The following is a 20,717-nucleotide window of genomic DNA, read 5'->3' as shown; positions in this document are numbered from 1 at the left end:
ACTTGCTGGCGAGGCGAGGCAAATATGCACTTTTCGCCAGGGTAGTTTCTTGCCAGTTTTCTCGGCGCACGGTTATTAATTTTCGCCCGATTTTTACGGCGCGCCCACCGTGTGGGACTTTCCCCGTTCCGTTCTATTTCTTTTCGGTTTGTCTTTCTGGCACTTTTTTGGGTTTTATTTTCTAACTTTTCTTTTCTTTTGGGATTACACGTGGTCGATTTAGTTATATATTTTTTTACCGAAGCGGAGATAGCCACCGGCTGCACAGATTCAAATTTTCGAAAGAGAACGTTCTGCTGCTTTTGCACTGCTTAAGTACGAGCTTACCGATCTTAAAGCTCGGCTTCGAAAGCTCCGTTGCGATGCGCTGCACAGCACTTACGGCAGCTCAGCTCAGCTGTTCCCTACCTCGAGCTTGCTTGCACCCACCCCAACTATACTATGCCCTGCAGCGATAATTGGCCCCAGGTTATTGCATGCGATATCCGAGCACCATAGCGATAACCTATTTTGAATCGGTATTGTCCAACCGCAACCGTTACATATAAAACGTATATCTCAGAATTTCGCCCCACCCCCTTCCGCCCCCACAAAGGACGAAAATCTGTTGCATCCACAATATTGCAGATTCGAGAAAACCAAAAACGCAGAATCATAGATAATGTAAAGTGTCCTGTAGCTTTGCAGAAATTCACTCGGGGAATAGGATAGCTTCTCGGCAGACCAATATTCAGGTACATCTGTGCATCCTAACAGCACTGGGGGTGGAAGAAAAAGAAAAATAAACGCGCCACCTATAGGTCAAGGATCGTATCTGAGGAAAGAGTAATGGAAATTGACAGTTGAAGGGTCGAACAGAGAAAGTAGGCTCCGAGTGTCGAGGCAGAATAGCATTCGCTCTTTTTCGTCTTGGACACTGAGCCAACTGGTAACTTCTAGTGAAGCTCAGGAAGTAGGTAGGTTGATCAACCTAGCGGTTTGAAGTGAAGTGTGAAGAGTAAAGGAAAATTTTTTTTTGCTTAGATTCGGAAAAGTGCGCGAGCTTGCTAAAAAGAGAAAGAAAAGCAGTCAGCAAAGAAATTCCAGTGCTAAATTGGGGCAGATCCGCGGTCGGAACTTTTGCTACCCCTTAGGTTTGGCGCCCCAGCCTCAGTTAAATCTCAAGGCAAAGAGCACCGCTTCAACATAAATCCACCTGGCAAGGGAAAGGCACAGCAGAGGGGAACCCTAAACAAGGGGAACCTAGAGCACAGCAGAGGCGATAATAATTCGGCTAAGGCTGGCCTAACTAGCTGAGGAAAGAGACAGTTGCCGTTGGGAAGCAGCACGTCGCGTATCGCGAGCAGATCAAAAGAAAACGAAAACCAATTTTCGATCAAACTTTTTTTTGTAAACGGAAGAGCCCTTCGTCTCAGTGCCGCAGTGTCATAGAACTCCAGTGGTTGAACCGAAACCGAAAAGCCAGAGCGAGTTAGCGGGATCGGCTCAAATTTTCGGTCGAACGCAGAAGGAGAGAGAGTGCGAGTGGACGGGAAAGGAGAAAAGAATAGGAAGAGGAAGTAGAGCAAATGAGTAAAATAATGAATTTATAATAAGCTAAAGAAAAAAAACCATACCTATGAATTCCACTGCAAAGGGGTAAGGGGGATTTCGTTGTGCTCTTCTAGGGCGAGTGTGAGTGCAAGTGCCAGTTTACACACACAGGGACAAACAAAAAACAAAAAAATTAATAAATGAAAAACTCTTGAAGAAGATTTATCAGCTGGCATCGAGAAAGCGCTTTCGCCGATGGACGGCTACACAACAAAAGAAACAGTGAGTAAATAAAACCATAAAGCGAAGTCACTTTAATAATCGGTTCTGCCAATGATGACAATTGGCTAAATCACACTTGTTCTATTGGGGAGAAACGAAAAAGAAATGCGGTTACTTTGTAAGTCTGTCGAGCCGTCAATCGAGCGTTTAAGTTTGAGAGAGGGGATCAGCTGCTGACGCAGCAAGGCCAATCTTTGAGTTTCGAAGAATAAAAATAAAAACCAAGTATAGGCGCAAGGGAGTTAAGTTAAGGGAAATTGAAAATATTTGGAGAGGGTAAACTAAGTGCTAGTAATGTATTTAAATTTTAGTTGTTAATGAATAAACTTACTTATAATGTCTCCTTAAACGTTGATCTTGATTTCCGATACCCAGCCCCTGTAGTAGCGAGCCCTAAAGAATAGAGGAAGATTGCAGAATATGACCAAGGAAGGGTGGGCGTGGTCCTTCATTACAGCTGAGGACGACTTTTGATCCGTTCGTGTCGCGTCCGTGTGCAAGTGAAGTCTAACGGCCAAAAGTTTTGTTTCTCTCCGGTTCTGGAATTGTACTTGTACATGTCGTTAAGTTTCTTGCACGCTCTTTTAATATAAAAACAAATATCGTAGGTCTCAGAATAGACAAACAAAAAGAACACCACCATTTTGCCGACGAGACAGTAGCCGGAATGATAGCGTGCTGGTCGACTTCTGAGGAAAACATCAGTCCTACTAACCGTTTTCCACTACAATAACGACCATATCTATCAGATTGCTGAATCTGGATCAGATCAGATCTGCCTCTCTCGCACGCATTCTTTGTCGTGACGTTCAATAGTAGCGGCGTCTGCCGGAGGAGAGCCATACTGACTAAGTATCGGGTATAACTGTAGAGTTGCGGTGTACGCAGCAACTCACAACGTTCCCCCTCGTTTTCATTTGCACTGATCGTTTGAATTTTATGCAGTAAAAAATTCATATTAAAAACGCAACGTTTTGCATGGGTTAGTATAACACACACAATATGTTCGGTCGGTGGGCTCGCTGCAACAATATTTGTATGTTACCCCGACGACAAGTAAGAAGGCACGGGTTGGGTTTTGTACTGGTATGACAATATGCTTTATTGGTATCTTAAATCTATCTTACGCTATTCCGACTCCGGTGCTGGTTCTCCTCTGTGTTTTGATGAGCGTGTCGCACCCTGGACCGCCCACGGCGTCGCCAAGCGTAGCACCGCCGGCTCTACTGACTGGGGCTAGCGATTCTTAGCACGTGGCCCAAATCCGCCGCCGATGCCGCCTGGCGCTAACGGCACTTTCCGCCATGCGGTGCCCGTATTTTTCCATCGGCGTTCCTTCATTCCCTTGTCGCTTTCCAACGGGACCTGGCTGGTGGCGTGATCTCATGACCATATTTGGTCATGCGCTGGGCCACTGCCGGCCCGATCCCGTCATCCCGCTGCTCTCTCGCCATGGGTCCTCCTGTTACGAACCTTTGTTTTCTTCGGGGCAAGGACGGCTAGCCAGTCATTCCAGGGCTGGGTACTTCCCAAGCCCTCAGGTCGCACAATATACCAACTAATTGGACATCTCGAACAAATTCAAACAACAAAAGTAACCGACGAAAAAAAAACTGCAAACGGACTCTACTCGACAAACAACATTACAGTAACTTCTTTCAACACAGACGTGGACCAGGTCGAGGTGTCGATGTTTTTACCCCTGACGTACCCACCCTACCTAAGATCCGAATCACGACGTTCTGGATCTCCCTGCCATGTGCAGCAGCCTTATCCTCTCGTTGCTGTGGCTCCTCTTCCCCCCATATGAAACGCTTAGCAATTCATTTCCTTCGTTATAATTTTCACTTCAATTTCCTGCTTTTACACGTTATCATCGCTACACTAAGCCTGCCTATTCATTCCCCCTCATCTTACGGGCGGTTAATAAATAAATAGATAAATAGAAATAATTAATACAATAAATATAAATAAATTCCATATAGATATAATATGGGCGGACTTAACTTAGGGGATTAACGTATACATATAAATGGAGACGTCTAACAAAAATAAATAATGGGAGTAAATAAGTTAATTGAGGCTTTTTTCCTCTCCCCAAATGAGCGAGGGACCCGCACAACGTGGCCAGGATAATTCCTTCGAGACCAGCAAAACCAAGCCAGGATGGCGGAGCTGTGGCCTATTCCCTATGGATTTGCCAACAAAAATAATAAATTTGGGGTTCCTTTACTCCCCCTTTGGAGCGGACTCACTCTTGTGCTTTTTGGGTCTACTTTCCGTCCCGCTGGACAGCTCTAAAGTTCCTGGTGTTTCACTGATCTCGATCCCCTGGAATCACAGATTTATTTATCTTTTATCGGGTGATGGCCACTACTCCATCCTCATCCCACTCACTTTTTCTTTCAAACTAAAAAAAATCACTAGATCACTATGTCCGGCGCGCATGCTCCTCCGTTGCGCGAATTTCTTTCTCTGAACCCCCTCTTGGCTTAGCTGCTATGTTTAATGCTTTCGGGCCGCTGATCCCCATCGCTCTCTCTTCTATCGCCCTTGAACTAGGTTCAAGGGCATGGCCTGATTCGGGCTGCTGGCGGCTCTCTTTTCTTTGGGGTATGGGTGAGTTGGCTTCGGGACTCCGTTATGGGATGAGATCGGAAATCTTCTCTCATAACGGCTCCGGAGAGCGCGCGGAACTCTCACTCTCCAGGACCAGGTGGCGCCACTCTTGCTAACCTTTTCCCCTTAAATTTTGGCCTTGCCACTATGTTCGAACTTCCTTCCTCCTCACCGCTTCTATGGGATATCACCTATCGATATCTTCGCATGCAACACTCCCCTCTCGTCTTGAGTCCCCGGAAGAGCTCTCCTCGGGAATTCGCCGCCTCCGGATATCCCCCGATAACGGCCGTTAGCGCTTAACCCTATACCGCCCCCTACGTGTGGGAATACCTTTCCACACACTTCCCTTTTTCTTTTATTGGTTTGGGATGCTTCAAAACCCCGCGCAACCGGCGCGCGCGTGCTTTGTTCTCGACCCGGGTGCACAATGGCGCCCTCTTTCGTCCTCGCTCCGTGCGGTGCTGCCGTATCTCTGGCATGAGATACGGATTTGTGCAAGTCGTGGATTTCTCCGTTGTGTTTATTAGTTAATGCACTTGCTTAATCTTGTCACTGTATAAGTGTATTGCGCAACGAGTACGCTCGCTGGATGAACGTCGACGCCCAACGGAACAAAGCGCTTACCCTCCCGATAAGAGAAAGATCCGAGTATCACCGACGAGAGCACGATTCTTAAGACTATGAAGCCTTTAATAAGGGACGTCAAGCCGCAACTAATGGCAGCAAATGAAAAGAAGCCATCGGAGAAAACTGATGGTTATGAATTAGTGGACTGTATAATCGTTTATATCTTGAGCTTATTTATTATTTATTGATTATTTAATATTGGTGGTTATAGTACAATTATATTACAAGAATAGCGGGGGGTTCGATTCTGCGGCGGTACAAACTATGTGTGCGGGCGGCTTCGTCTAGAAGTTTCTACTGCATCAACTTCGCGAAAAGAAGTCGAGCAAAAGGGAATTGAAAGATCACGCGATAAGACTCGACGCGACGGTTTCAATGCAAAACAACGGAACGCATCGCTGTGTGCGTGTGCAGCTGCGGGTCTGGCCATGCGTGTGAGAACATTACAGCTATGCTCTGGACCCGAGTAAACAACAACACAGCTATGCGCGTAAGAATAGTTACTTAGGCGGTGTACTACAATCATGAGCGTGTAAAAAGGTCAATCGCAATATACATGAACATTGAATTAAAAACTACGAGGCTCATTTCTCACCAACTGAGAACAAGCCATCGAACATTTCCACAATAAAAAAGAAGTCCGAGAAGAATGAGAATGGCAAACGGAGCAAGGAACCAAAGGACTTCAGCTGTTCAGCTTCGGGGGACCCCCTCAAGACAATGGAATGCAGCACCGACGAGTTGAGCGGCTCTGGCAGCGGCAGCCTCATCGGCCGTTGCCCATATCGCACCGTTCGTGCCAAAGGAGTAGGCGGAGTCCAGCAGCTTCCAATGAAGAAGGCTGGCACCAAACAGCGTCTGACCAGACAGAAGCGCGATAAGTCCATGACTCTGGCTGCCGCTCGTAGTGCCCCAACATCCCCAGTGAAGATGACTCCAGTGCCCAAGTGGGATGGGTCATGCGTCGGATCACTGCCGGCCCGATCCCGCCGTCTCCTTTGCCTCTCGCGTGTCTCTCTCTCTCCGAGAGCGGGTCACTTCTCCTCTCGGGGCCCTTGGCCTCTTCGCCGCATCCGGATATCCGTGGGTATCTGGACTGACCTTCGCTTTATCCGGCCAGCCATCAGCCTTTATCCGACCTTCCCACCGCCTTTATCCGGCTGTGCTTTGGTCGCACTCGGCCTGTGGGAACCGCGGTTCCTCACAGCCTTCCGCCGCCTTCATTCAAGCTTTACCGATCATTTCTAGCGATGCCCCGCTGTTCTTCTGCTGCAAGGTAATACCATGTTCTTTTTTAAACACCCTTTTTTTTGTTTTTTTTTTTGTTTGCTCTTGTTTTCAGTTACTTTTTATACCCGATACTCAAAATGAGTATTGGGGTATATTAGATTTGTGGTAAAAGTGGATGTGTGTAACGTCCAGAAGGAATCGTTTCCGACCCTATAAAGTATATATATTCTTGATCAGCATCAATAGCCGAGTCGATTGAGCCATGTCTGTCTGTCTGTCCGTCTGTCCGTCCGTCCGTCTGTCCGTCTGTCCGTCCCCTTCAGCGCCTAATGCTCAAAGACTATAAGAGCTAGAGCAACGATGTTTTGGATCCAGACTTCTGTGATATGTCACTGCTCCAAAAATATTTCAAAACTTTGCCCCGCCCACTTCCGCCCCCACAAAGGGCGAAAATCTGTGGCATCCACAATTTCGACGATACGAGAAAACTAAAAACGCAGAATCGTAGAAGATGACTATATCTTCTAGAGTGCAAAATCTGAACCAGATCGTATAATTATTACAGCCAGAATCACGAAAACAATTTCACTCTTTCTCGCTTTGTCTCACTCTAACACAGGTTTCATGGTCGGTTTTGCAATTGCAAAATATGAGTTCAAGGATCTAAGAACCTATAAAAGCCAGAGCAACCAAATTTGGTATCCACACTCCTGTGATATCTGACCTTGACCGTTTCATGTCCAAATTTCGCCACACCCCCTTCCGCCCCCGCAAAGGACGAAAATCTGAGGCAACCACAAATCTCAGAGACTATTAAGGCTAGAGTAACCAAATTTGGCACACACACTCCTTTAAGATGTCACTATAAAACGTTTATCTCAGAATTTCGCCCCACCCCCATCCGCCCAGTCCAGGGTGCCGACCGATCTCCCAGCTCGTGATCAATAGGTCATCCGACCTTTCGCCCGTGCTGCCAAACATCGGCACGTCCCCCGTGGCCAGCTCCGCCCGTCTCCGGATCGGCTTAGACGCGGATGTCACCCCCGTGCAGCGCCTCGGACCCAGGGATCATCCGATTCCCCAGCCGGTAGACCGCGCACGGGCGGCATCCGCTTTTGTCCCGCCTCCCCCGACGTTAGGGGTAGGCTTCAATGCCCTGGACCCAGATCTGGTGACTGCGGCGGCGTTTTTAACTGCTTGCACTGATACAACAGCCATTCTTGAACCAAATACGAGGTACGTTTGGGGTCATTGTCTTGTTGAAAGAAGACCCAATTTTTCGACACTCGGCATTAAATTGTCAGTCAAAATTTTCTTGTAGATGTGTTTGTCCATCTTCGTCTCAATAAACACCATTTTACCAGGTCCAGCTGCTGCCATACACCCCCAAACCATTACATTTCCACCGCCATGCTTCACTGTTAGGATGAGGTTTTTCTCTTTCATGGCTTGATTCTCCTTTCTCCATACTTTGGATGGAGAACTAAACTTTGGATCATCACTAAATAGAACATTCTCCCAAAAAGAATCTGGCTTATTTAAGTGAAGTTTGGCGAACTCCAATCTCTTTTTTTTATTCACATCGGAAATAAATGGTTTTCGGCGAGCAACTCTGCCATATAATCCAGCCCTATGTAGACAGTTTGAGCAGCAACTTTTTTTTGGGTGCTTTCTTCAATGGATTGGCAAAGTGCTGTTGACGAAATTCGTGGATTTTTTTGAACGTTCGACACGACTTCTCGCTCTTCCCGAGGTGTTAAAATTTTGGGTCTTCCAGCGAACTTGTGATTTGCAGCCAAATATCCTGTGTTTATGTAATTTTGAATTACGCTGTGTACGGTAGAATGCGCTTTGCCAATAAGTCTTCCGATTTCACGAACACTACGATTTTCCAAATACAATTTTAATATGGTTTTGCGCAAATCTACTGACAAATCTTTGCCCCGACCCATTTTTTCCACGCTAAGCCAAACCACGAGCAAAACTAACATCAAATCAGAGAAAAAAACAGATCACAAAGTGAGATAAGCAGTCTGCAAGAGAAGCATGCAAAACGAAACGCCGATTACCGTTGCATTTTCTAAGAAAGAAGAATAACCGAAAATGTGTCCGAATAATTGTGCGTAAAAAAGTGGCCTTTTTAATACTTTTAATTTTTTTTGATTTGCCAAAGAAGGTTTTTTTTTGTTTTTAGATTTAAAATTAGTATTAGTAATATCCATGTTCAAAATGAAATAAAAATGTTTTGTCAAACTTAAATACTTTTCAAGTTATTTATAAAGAAAGTTGACATAGACGAGTGTCCGAATAAATGTAACTAATATTTCAAAAAAGTACTTTTTGTGAATGCTTTGCAAAAACAAAATGCGACTTAGTCGCGCAGGAGTAAGTCTAATACGTTTTTGACTTAATATTTAAGCAGCCGCTGAGAGCTCCCGGTCAGAGGGAAGGGAGGTTGCCATTAACGGCAAAAATTGCATTGCAATTTTGTATACTGTATGGTTAGTGGCACAGTCCACTGCCAATTGCCGTTGTTTTTCGCATTCATATCGGCAGCCGCTTTAGAAACGTTTCAAGCGGGAAGAAGACCGCAAAGAGGAACGCAAGAAATAACCGCAAGCAGAACGAAAAGTAGACGAAGCGAGCACCGTTTCTGCTGCTTGTGCAAAAAAGAAAAAATGAACCGTGGTTCCAAATGATTTTCTTTTAAACGACAGAAATTTTGTTTTTTGTGATATATTGTAACGAACCTGCTTTTTGGGCTCGCTTGAGTTTGCTGGGCTCGCTCAGCGGTCGGCAGATTCGCAGCAACGTATTTTTATTGTTGCCCCCAACGACAAATGATAAGACTTTCCTTTTATTTGATTTTCGCTTTATTCGCAATTCTATTAGGACTTAGGGCTAGGTGTTACAGTATCTCTTAATTACCGATCTCCACCACGCGGGGGTTCTCGTCGGGTGTGGCAGCGTCGAGGCTATTGATTGGGGCAAGTTGACCTCCGCTATTGCTTTGGTCCGCCACTCGAATCCGCACTCCACGTCTCGCACTCCCCTCCTAGCTTCCGCCGGCGTACGGGGATCTTCACTTAACTTAGACTTACTCTGGGGGGGCAGGCGGGGCCTGTCTGCCTGCTGCTACACTTCACTACACTTCTTTGTTTCGTACCGAGTATCACTCTTGCGTTTCGACCGGGTCTGTACGTGCGCGCGCGCTTACTTATCCGCGGGAAAAGAGACCCGCTTTGACGCCGCCGCCTCCTTTTATAGCCCCTTGCCAGGCCCCGGCTCGGCGTCGGTAGTTTTCCATCGCCGTCTCCTGGTTTCCACGGCCTTCGTAACGGGGCCTGGCCGGCGGCGTGATCCCGTGCCCTTATTTGGTCATGCGCCAAATTACTGCTGGCCCGATCCCGCCGTTTCCTTTGCCTCTCTTGTGTCTCTCTCTCCGAGAGCAGGGCACTTCCCCTCTCGAGGCCCTTGGCCTCTTCGCCGCGTCCGGATAACCGGGGGCATCTGGCCTGACCTTCGCCTTATCCGGCCGGCCGTCAGCTTTTATCCGACTGTGCTTTTGGTCGCACTCGGCCTGTGGCCATGGTTCCTCACACCCCCCTCTTTCTTCCCGTAGCGGAATACTTCCGTTTTCCGCGATCTCGGGATGGGGTGGGCTTTCCTCATTCAAACGGCCCGAAGTTGCGCGCGCCCTTTGTTGTACCTGTGATCGCCGGCGTTCTGGCGCCCTCTGGCGCCTTGACTCGGGGGCGCTGTCAGCCCTTGCACTTTTCTGGCTGGCGCCGACTCCCGCCTATCGATAACGTGTAGGGGCGCTTCTGCGATCCCCTCGATACTTCCCCCCCTAGTCGATATTCCGTTTTCTTCTTTTTTTTCTTTATTCATATTCTCCCGCGTGTTCTGCCCTTTTTTCCTTTTGTGTTTCTGCTGCCCCCCCCCCCCCCCCCTTTTTCTTCTCTTCTCCGTCTTCCTTTATTTTTGTTCTCGGAATACCTCCGTGCGCGTGGCCGACATGGCGATGCGGTAACGCGTACCTCGATCGCTTACCAATTTTTTCACACGTCTACCCACGAGGCGTATCTGGGCCTGTGCGCGGCTCACTGCCGCCGGCCACTCCTCCCGCGGGATCGCCTTCCAGTGGCCCGTGGCTGCCGGTGCTGAGCTCTGCCGCTGCAGGGCCGGCCGCTTGGGTCTTGCCTGGGGCTCCGGGCAGGAGGCCTGCCTCTTCAGTGTTGGGCGCTCGACCGCCCCCGACCTCTCCGGCGCGGGCCACACCCACGGACCGCGTTCCCACGCCTCGACCTCCGCGTGTTCCGTCGCCTCCGCCGTCGCCGCCTCCGCCGTCGCTGCCTCTGCCGTCGCCGTCTCTGCCGTCGCCGTCTCCGCCGTCGCCGCCTCCGCCGTCGCCGCCTCTGCCGTCGCCGACTCTGCCGTCGCCGCCTCTGCCGTCGCCGTCTCTGCCGCTGCCGTCGCCGCCTCTGCCGTCGCCGCCTCTGCCGTCGCCGGCGCGGGATCCGATTTGTGGTTTCTCCTCCGCGGGTCCCTGTCGTTGCTGCCGAGGGGGCTCTCCTCCCACACCCGGGCGCCGGTCTCTGGCTGAGTTTCGCACGGGGCGGGCCCCGAGGCCCACGTGATGTGCAGGGTCTGATGGTGCCACACCATCCCCTGGCGCACGGCGGTCCTCACCTCCTGGGACACGTATGGCCCTATTACGGCCGCCTCCGGTCCCCTCCATTGTGGCTGCTGCTGCCACTGCCCGTTCTCTTGCTGCTGCTGCTGCTGCTGCTGGCGCTGCTGATGTTGGTGCTGCTGCTGCTGCTGCTGCGGCTGCTGCTGCTGCTGCGGCTGCTGCTGCTGCTGGTACTGCTGATGCGGCTGCTGCTGCTCCTAGGCTTGCGGTGGCCGCCTCTCGGAGCCCTCTTCGTCCTCGCCTGGTGGCGTAGGCTGCCACAATTCGTCTTCCTCCTCCTCGGCCTGTTGCAGTCGCCGCTGCCATTCGGCCTCGGGATTCGAGGCCCGCTCGCCCCTGGCCGGGGACTGCATCGGCGGCCGCACCACTCGGAATGGCGGGGGTGGCGGCGCCTCGTCGCTCTCGTGGCCGGGCTCCTCCTTCCTGGTGGCCTTTCTCTCCTGTCGCCGCCGCGCCTCCAGCCGCTCGTCCCTCCGCCGTCCGATCGTTCGCGCCGCCTCCAGCACCCGGCGGATCCGGCGCTTCTCCTCCGCCGTCGCCTCCTGGAACTTCCGTTTTAACGCCTCGCCCCGGTCGCGCATGGTCCGCGGCCTTCTCACGCTGGCCTTCTCTTGGGCGGTTGGGGCGCGTGGACCGTCGACGCAAATCACGTCGTCCTCGATCTCCCCGGCCCCCTCGTCTGAGGATACCGTCGGTGACACGGAGTCGTGGCCCGACGGCGCCGGAGATACCAACGGCGAGGCCAACAGTTGGAGGAACTGGGAGCCATCGCACCAATCCTCCTCGTCGCCACGCGAGAGCACGGACGCCCGTCGCTGACGAGAAGCCTCGGCGCGGTAGCCCCCCTCCCCCACTATCGCCTGCTGCTCATCCAAGAAAGCCCTGAGGTCTTCCATCTTCTTCTTCCCGTCCTCGTGGTTGAGCCGTTTCGTCTCCATTTTTTTTTTCTCTTTTTTTTTCTTGCTGTGCTTTCTCCTTGTTGATAATTACCTTCAAGTGTCCGCCGTTCCGTCTTCCACCCGCATATATACCCGCGTTGCATTACCAGTCGTTCCCTCTAACGGTGCCGGTGCGTCGGGTTCGGTCTCTCTTGCCTGGTTCTAACGGTTGTTACGTATGTGCTCATGGCTTGGCTCTCTACCGGCCTCGCTCTCTAACGGCATCTTTCCCCTGGTTGGGTGAGTACCGACGCGCTCTCCGCTCTTTATCCGGCTTCGCCTTGTCTTTTTTTTTTGGATACTGTTGTGTTCTCGCCGCGTTCTGTGTTGGCTGACGGATAATATTCTTTTCTCATCTTTGATGGACCCACCCCCTTCCCATTTGTGCGTACGTACATTTGTTTTCTGTATATATATATTCTCCTTTTATTTTAATTACAATCTACTTCCCTGCTACCGTCGCTCTGTTCTTCCTCCCGTGCTGATTGGACCCTCCTTGGCCTGGGTGAGTTCTCCCGACCCGGATGCCTTTTACTTAACCCTCTCTTCCTTTCCAGCTCGCCCTCTGCCCTCACTGCGGGTCGCTTGCCGCGATTCCGCTCGTGACCAACGGGTCCTTCGACCCTCCGCCCGGGCTGGAATCTTTGGCTCACATCCCAGGGCAACTACTACGCGCCCCCGGCCGGACTCTTTTGACCGGCGTCTCCCTCACACAGTGGCTCGGACCCGAGGATCATCCGACTCCTCGCCCGGTAGACCACGCATGAGCGGCACCCGTCGTTCCGGCCTGACGCTTGTAGTTGCCCTGTGAGACCGCGTTGAGGCGTGAGCCTGGCCCCTGGGCTTTCTTTGGTCATCCGCTGCCTGAGATTACCCTCCCCGGCCCCGGATTCGCCTCCCAGCTTTGGGGACGCGTTTCCTGTTCAGGTTTGCTGAGCTTTTCCCTCTTCTCGCATTAATTTTCTTTACTCCTACTAATTCTCACTCTTTTTTTTCAGATCGTTCCAACCACAGCTTTCCTGCTCTTCCTCTTTTTTTTTTTTTTTTTTTTATTAAATCTAAGTGCGCCAGTCCGTCACCCTGCGTGCTGACGAGTCTCGTGCGTGTCCTGCGCGGCACCCTTCCCCCGTGTCTGAGTGCACCAGTCCGTCACCCTGCGTGCTGACGAGTCTCGTGCGTGTCCTGCGCGGCACCCTCCCCCGTGTCCTGCGTGGCACCCTACCGTTCCCGGTCCTGCGCGACCCTTTTAGGGCGACCCATTCCATCCATTCCCTCTCACCCCTGCGTCCCTCAATCGTCGGGCTGGGGTTTCAGGTCGCGTATGTGGGCCGTTCTCTTTTTCCTGTCGCCCTCCTTTCTTAGGCTGCAGATAACGGGGGATATGAAGTCTTCTATCTGGTACGGCCCATCGTACCTTGGTGCCAGCTTCGCGGCGAATCCCTCCGCTGCATTGGACAGGTGATGCTGTTTGGCCCATACGGTTTCTCCCACTTTGGGTCTCCACGGTCTTCTTCTCAGGTTGTAGTGCCTGGCCTGATCCTGGGCTGCCCTTTCCAAGTTTCGTCGTACCAACTGAAACAGCTCTTTTAACTTCTTCGCATTTTCTTCCGGTGTCTCTGTGCCCTGCCCCGTGCCTACCGTCTCCTCATCATATAGAGCCTTGGGCAGCCGGGGTTCCCTTCCTTGCACCACGAACGCCGGTGAATATCCTGTTGTATCCGACACTCCCGAATTCATGGCCAGCATTAGCTCCGGCCATTTTTCGTCCCAACACCTTTGATCGCCCTCGGTGAACTGAGCGATCATGGTCTTTATTGTTCTGTTTGTTCGCTCTGTCGGGTTTTCTTGCGGCGTGTATGGCGCCGTGAACTGGTGGCGGACTCCTAGCTTCTCCAGAAATCGTTTAAATGCCCTGCCCGCAAACTGCACCCCATTGTCTGTAATGAAGACTTTGGGTGCCCCAAACCGGGCTATTATGCGTTCTCGACAGGCCTTTATTAGTGCCTCGGCTGTGGCCTTCCTCAGCGGCACCAACTCGGTCCATTTTGAGAATCGATCCACTAGCACCAGCAGCATCGAGTTCCCATGCTTCGATCTCGGCAGAGGACCCACGAAGTCCGCGCATACCGTTGCCCATGGCTCTTCCGGTACCTGTGTCAACATCTCCCCTGCCGCTTGTAGCTGACTTGGCTTAAAACGCAAACACAGTTCGCACTTCCGCACGTAGGCCCTCACGTCTCTGTACATCCCCGGCCAGTAATACCTTGCCGCCACCCGTGCCGCGGTTCTCCTTCCGCCGGCGTGGCCTGCCTCCGGGTTATCGTGGCTCTCCTTTAAAACCCTTTCTCGGGCATATTTCGGCACACATAACTTCCACGAGGCGACTTCCTCGCTCCCGGCCCGGTGCGGAATGTGCCGGTACAGGTTCCCCCCCTTCTCCACATAGTCGGGGTACTTTGGGGCTTCTTTCCTGATCTTCTCTGCCATGCCTTCTAACCACTTGCAGGGCGGCTCGCCCACTGGCGGTGTTCCCTCCACATTTCTTATTCGACGGCCTCGCTCCTCCACCGGCTGTCGGGAGAGTGCGTCGGCTACCACGTTGAGCTGTCCTTTCCTGTATGCGATTTCAAAGTCGTACTGCTGCAACTCTAATGCCCATCTCGCCACTCTTCCCGACGGACTCTCTATGCTATTTAACCATTTCAGAGCCATGTGGTCCGTGACCACCTTGAAGCGATACCCTTCCAAGTATGGCCTCAACCGGCGTATGGCCCACACAATGGCCAGACATTCTTTCTCCGTCGCCGAATAGTTCCTTTCGGGTCCGTTTAGCGTCCTGCTAGCATACGATATTACCCGCTCTCCCCTTTCCGTCTCCTGAGTGAGAATCGCGCCCAGCCCATAATCACTGGCGTCTGTCTGCAGGATGAATTTCTTCGAGAAGTCGGGGCACGCCAGCACGGGGTCCGCCACTAGTCTTCTCTTCACCTCCTCGAACGCTTCCTGCCGTTCCCGGGTCCAGACCCATTCTGTCTTCTTCTTGAGGAGCCCGGTGAGAGGCTGCACTAGGGTGGCGAAGTCGGGCACGAACCTCCGGTACCACGAGGCCACTCCCAAGTACTGCCTTAGCTCCTTGACATTGGTCGGCGGTTTCAGTTCGGCGATGGCTGCGACTTTCTCGGGGTCCGTACATATCCCTTCGCCGGTTACCTTGTGGCCCAGATACCGCAGCTCTTTCCTGAAGAATTCGCACTTGTCCGCATTCAGCCGCAGGTTGGCCAATCGGAGCCGTCGAAATACCTCTTTCAGGTTTCTTCGGTGTTCTTCTTCTGTTCGCCCGATGACCACTATGTCATCCTGGTACGCGAATGCGTGCGGCATCATCTCGGGCCCTATCACTTGGTCTAATGCCCGTTGAAAGGTGGCCGACGCGGAGTGTAACCCAAACGGCATCACCTTCCATTGGTATAGCCCCTTGCCGGGCACCGTGAACGCCGTGATCGGCCGGCTGCTCTCGGCCAGGGGGATCTGCCAATATCCATCCTTCAGATCCAGGCTACTTATGAACTTTGCTTCCCGCAGCTGATCGAGTATGTAATCGATCCTGGGCATTGGGTATGCGTCCTTTACTGATCTCGCGTTCACTTGACGAAAGTCCACGCACAATCTCCACTTGCCATTCTTCTTCTTCACCATCACTATAGGCGAACTGTAGGGGCTCTTTGACGGCTCTATGCATCCCTTTTCTACCAGTTCGTCCACTTTCTGGTTAATCTCGGCCTGCATTTTGGGGTTCTTTGGGTAATACCTTTGTTTAATCGGTTGCGGGTCACTCATGGTGATTGTATGCACCGCCACATTAGACACCCCCTCGATCTTGGCAAACGCCTCCAACTCTCGGGCCAAGAAGTCCTCCACTGGCTCTTCCCTCGCCCCCTCATTCCCGTTTGTGCTTTCCGCCACCTCTCGGGCGGCCGTTCTTAGGGTCGTGTCCGTCTTGTTGGCGTATTCCGGTCCTGTCTCTCCAGCTTCGGCCTTCGCCACTGACAGTCTTTCCTCCTGGCCTCCTCGTTCCCGATCTTGGGCAGGGATCACCACCCTGTGTCCTGCACAGGTCACCACTGCCCCGACCGCGCGGAGGTAATCCCATCCCAACACTAACTCGTCGATCACACCCGGCAATACGAGTAGCACCATTGGGATCTCCTTGTTCCCAAAGCCTACCTTCGTTTCGATCTGGTGTGTGATCTCCTGGCTATGGCCATCTGCCAACCTCACCCTTTTCCTTGCCGCCACCTCCCGGCCTTCACCCTTCAGTCGGTCCGCCAGCTCGCGGCTCACGAAACTGCTGGTGCCTCCTGTATCCACCGTGGCTTGCAGCTCCACGCCCGCGACCTCCACTACTGCGGATAACTGCTCCTCCTCGCAGATCAGCCTGCCGACTAGGCTTGAGGGACCGTTTCTTGCGACCCTGGCACGGCCCTCCGCGGCGTGGGTCGCGGGGCGTTTCCCGTCTTCCTGCAGCACTGCCACGCCGAGATGCCCACTTTTCCGCATCTCCAGCAGTAGGTGAGCGGTCGACCGTTGCACTCCCGGCTCCAATGATCCGCGCTCCCACACCTTCGGCACGCCTGGGCCGGATTCTTGACATATCCGTCCTCGATATTGCCGTTGGTCGGTGTCGGCAAGCGGCCATGCGCTCCCCTTTCCTCCCGTGCTGCCTCCTCCAGCGGGCCGTCTTTGCATCGTCGACATGCCGTCGTGTCGGCCGGCTTGTGGAAGGGATTCGCTGCCCGGGCTTTCACGGTGGGATTCTCCCGTTGGAACTCTAGGCGGTCCCTTTCCAGCGCCTCGAACTCGTCTGCCAGTTCCATCATGGTGTCGAGATCCTTGCACCGGCGTGGTCTCATATACGCTCTCAAGTCGGGCATGCTATTCTCCCGAATCAACTCTGTTTGCTCCTCTTGGGGACATTTCAGGGGTCGCATAACTGTCTGCATCTCTACCATGTATTCTTTGAACGGCTCGCCCCACTTCTGTTTCCGCATCCTCACTTCCTGCAGCAACTTCTCAAAATATCCCCGAGGCAGAAAGTAAGCCTGGAAGCTGGAAGAGAACTCTTTCCACGTTCTCCACTGCCGATTGTTCGCCACGAACCACATCAACGCCCGCCCTTTTAGCAGCTCCGGCATCGCCCTGGGGATCAGATCCGGATCCAGACCGTATGTCTCGGCGGACCACTCGACCTGCTCCAAGAACTCGAGAGGCTTCGTCGTACCGTCGAACCGGAACGACCACTCTCTCACCTGTTTCGCCACTCTAGCGTAGTCCAGGTGTGCTGGCCGTGTGGTGGCTGGTTCGACTCTCTCCCTCTCGGCTTCTCGGCTTCGATCCCTTCCTGGGTGACGGGGCCTGCTAGGCGTTCCTGTGTGTGAGCGTTCCGGTATGGGCACTGAGAGACTCGCTATCAACTCTCTTTGTATATCGACTGGGGACCTCCACAGCGCAGCCGCGGCTGCGCCGGGTGGGGGCGCCAGGTGCTCGTACGCGGCTTGTTTATCGTCCGCCCGGGGTGTCGGCGAGGACCTGTTCGCCCGACACTCCCACACCTCTATCAGATCGGCCCACTCTGCCTCATCCTCGTGTTCCCTCATCCATTCCTTAAAGGTTCTTCTCATTTCGTCCACGGTACCCTCCAACCGCACGCCGAAGGCGTGGCCGCATTGGACAAGCTCCTCCTTTCTCAACCGATGGATCCATTGTCCCTTCCCCATTCTCTCGTCTATACTCTCCCTCCCTTTGTCCTATTATTTGTCGTTGTAGGCCCCACGTTGGGCGCCAGTTGTAACGAACCTGCTTTTTGGGCTCGCTTGAGTTTGCTGGGCTCGCTCAGCGGTCGGCAGATTCGCAGCAACGTATTTTTATTGTTGCCCCCAACGACAAATGATAAGACTTTCCTTTTATTTGATTTTCGCTTTATTCGCAATTCTATTAGGACTTAGGGCTAGGTGTTACAGTTTCTCTTAATTACCGATCTCCACCACGCGGGGGTTCTCGTCGGGTGTGGCAGCGTCGAGGCTATTGATTGGGGCAAGTTGACCTCCGCTATTGCTTTGGTCCGCCACTCGAATCCGCACTCCACGTCTCGCACTCCCCTCCTAGCTTCCGCCGGCGTACGGGGATCTTCACTTAACTTAGACTTACTCTGGGGGGGCAGGCGGGGCCTGTCTGCCTGCTGCTACACTTCACTACACTTCTTTGTTTCGTACCGAGTATCACTCTTGCGTTTCGACCGGGTCTCAACGTGCGCGCGCGCTTACTTATCCGCGGGAAAAGAGACCCGCTTTGACGCCGCCGCCTCCTTTTATAGCCCCTTGCCAGGCCCCGGCTCGGCGTCGGTAGTTTTCCATCGCCGTCTCCTGGTTTCCACGGCCTTCGTAACGGGGCCTGGCCGGCGGCGTGATCCCGTGCCCTTATTTGGTCATGCGCCAAATTACTGCTGGCCCGATCCCGCCGTTTCCTTTGCCTCTCTTGTGTCTCTCTCTCCGAGAGCAGGGCACTTCCCCTCTCGAGGCCCTTGGCCTCTTCGCCGCGTCCGGATAACCGGGGGCATCTGGCCTGACCTTCGCCTTATCCGGCCGGCCGTCAGCTTTTATCCGACTGTGCTTTTGGTCGCACTCGGCCTGTGGGAACCATGGTTCCTCACAATATGTATGTAATTGTTTAATGCGCTTCTTAAGCAACGTGTATTGCGATCGATTTATTAATGTCGACGATTGTTGGATGACAGATTGAGAGAGCGATAGGGAAGGCGAAAGCAACCCATAATTTTTGCTTGCTAAAAATAAAAACTTAGTCGATTTCTTTATTAAACCTCCCACGTGTTTTCTTTGGATCGTTATCTCGCTCCAATAAGAATTTTCATTCCTCAGCGTTCGTTCTGTTCGTGGTCTGGCATGTGGACCTACGCCGTACCGGAGGAGCAGTCCCATATAATTACATACATATATTGGGTTGACGGTGTCACCGGTGAGGATTCGTCTTGAACGAAAAGTCTATGCCAAATTCGGAGACGCCCAGACTCAGCAAAGCCAAGAGGCTCCAAAGGAAACACGCAGGGAATGTCGGGAATCTGTCCGATGCCCTTACGCAATAAAACGATTTCCTCCTCGACGATAAAAGCAAGGACCTTGGAGTGGTCCAATGCCAGCACTGAGCCCATAGCTACCACCGTGTGCTGGACGAACTGCCTGAGGCACACGGCGAGGCCCCCCAGATAGATCTCAAGCGGAACAAAATATTCCTCAAGCGGCTAGACGAGATCGGCTGGCTTGATTCTCAGAGCGGAGATTCAATGGTGATAGGCCGAAAAAACCGACCCCACAGGCTTCCACCCAACGCCTAACACCAATCTTTCTTGCAGTGCCTCCCACTCCAGCTGCTACTGATCACTTTCCAAGAGTGGAAAGGTCATGGGCCTGCGTGCAGTCGGTGAGTGGGAAGCAACAGCAGACGCTGGACGAGAACCGAAAGCTGCGCAAGAACCTGCGCAATCATAAAGTTTTTATCGTTCAGCCGTTCAGGGGGTCTGGTATATTACAACTGCCCTATTCATATGCACATGATTGTATTGCACCGCCTAAGTAACTACTCTTACGCGCATAGCTTTGTTGTTATTGCTTGTGTCCAAAACATAGCTGTAATGTACTCACACGTATAGCTAAAGCCCGCAACTGCACACGCATACATCTACATACATATGTGTACCGTTTTGCATTAGACCGTCTCAACGCATCATCTTTCCATTCCCTTTTGGCTCGCCTTCTTTTGTGGAGTGGAAGTTAGTAGAAATTTCTAGATGAAATCAACCGCACGCATAGTTTGTATCATCGACACCCCCGCAATACTAGAACACACACACGAAAACAGAAAGTAGCATCACAATCAGATCTCTGAAAACGAAAGAAGCATACAATCACACATTTTTGTCGAAACATATTGTGTGTGTACTCTGTGTTTGGTATATCCTCTATTTATAGAAAGAAATATATATATTTATGCATATTTATTTTAGTATACATATGTATATATATTTTTTCTTATATTGTATATTTAGATAAATCATTGTTTTAGTTATAATAAACAAAAAAGTCGAGAACCGACGGCGTTTACATAATTTTTATAATTTATAATCAACCTGTTTAAAATAAGGAAATAAATGTGCAATTATATTATTGTAATATTTTATATTTTGTGGTATTAATCAAACAAATAACAGCTTTTATTTCATTTCCCGCGCCGTAGTGTACCATACCCCTACCCCTGGGCTATTCATCATTTATTTTGTGGTGGTAGGTCAGTTCATCAAAAGACCCAAAACAAGAACCAAACTCAGAACCAAATTTCAGTTCTAGCGGCCAGCAATACTAAACACACACACGCAAAGTACGTGAGAATGCATGTGCACCCATACACTAAAACATGTTGGAGGCAAAACAGAACCAGACCTGAGAGAGTTAAAAGAAAATTGAAAAAAGCATACAATCACATATTTCTGTCGAAACATATTGTGTGTGTACTAAAACATGCAAAGATGTTCTCTCTGCGTTTGGCTCATGATGTCATGATGACGCGTCAGTACCCGAACGCCAGAGCCGAAGTCTTCATTGACGCCGGTAAATAAGACGAATGCGCAGTAGCAGCGACGCAGCAGAATGGCTACTGCGACTCTGCAGCCTATAAAAGACGTGCGCTTAGTTCATTTTGCGACTTTTTTCTCAAATTTTTCC

The 20,717-nt window shown here is 51.6% G+C and overlaps 1 protein-coding gene across 1 annotated transcript; it reads left to right on the top strand.

Moving 5' to 3' along the window:
- Nucleotides 1–4,946: 4,946 nt before the first annotated feature.
- On the top strand, nucleotides 4,947–6,365 carry LOC117184819 (uncharacterized). The gene is made up of 3 exons (XM_033383772.1): nucleotides 4,947–5,003; nucleotides 5,460–5,466; nucleotides 5,782–6,365. Exon 3 carries the CDS (start codon nucleotides 5,785–5,787, stop codon nucleotides 6,310–6,312), a length of 528 nt encoding a protein of 175 aa, XP_033239663.1. The 5' UTR covers nucleotides 4,947–5,003; nucleotides 5,460–5,466; nucleotides 5,782–5,784; the 3' UTR covers nucleotides 6,313–6,365.
- Nucleotides 6,366–20,717: the final 14,352 nt, after the last annotated feature.

The sequence above is a fragment of the Drosophila pseudoobscura genome, chromosome X, assembly GCF_009870125.1.
Source record: "Drosophila pseudoobscura strain MV-25-SWS-2005 chromosome X, UCI_Dpse_MV25, whole genome shotgun sequence".
Lineage (NCBI taxonomy): Eukaryota > Metazoa > Arthropoda > Insecta > Diptera > Drosophilidae > Drosophila > Drosophila pseudoobscura.
The sequence above is the reverse complement of the archived record's forward strand: the minus strand, read 5'-3'. Positions and strand labels throughout refer to the sequence as shown.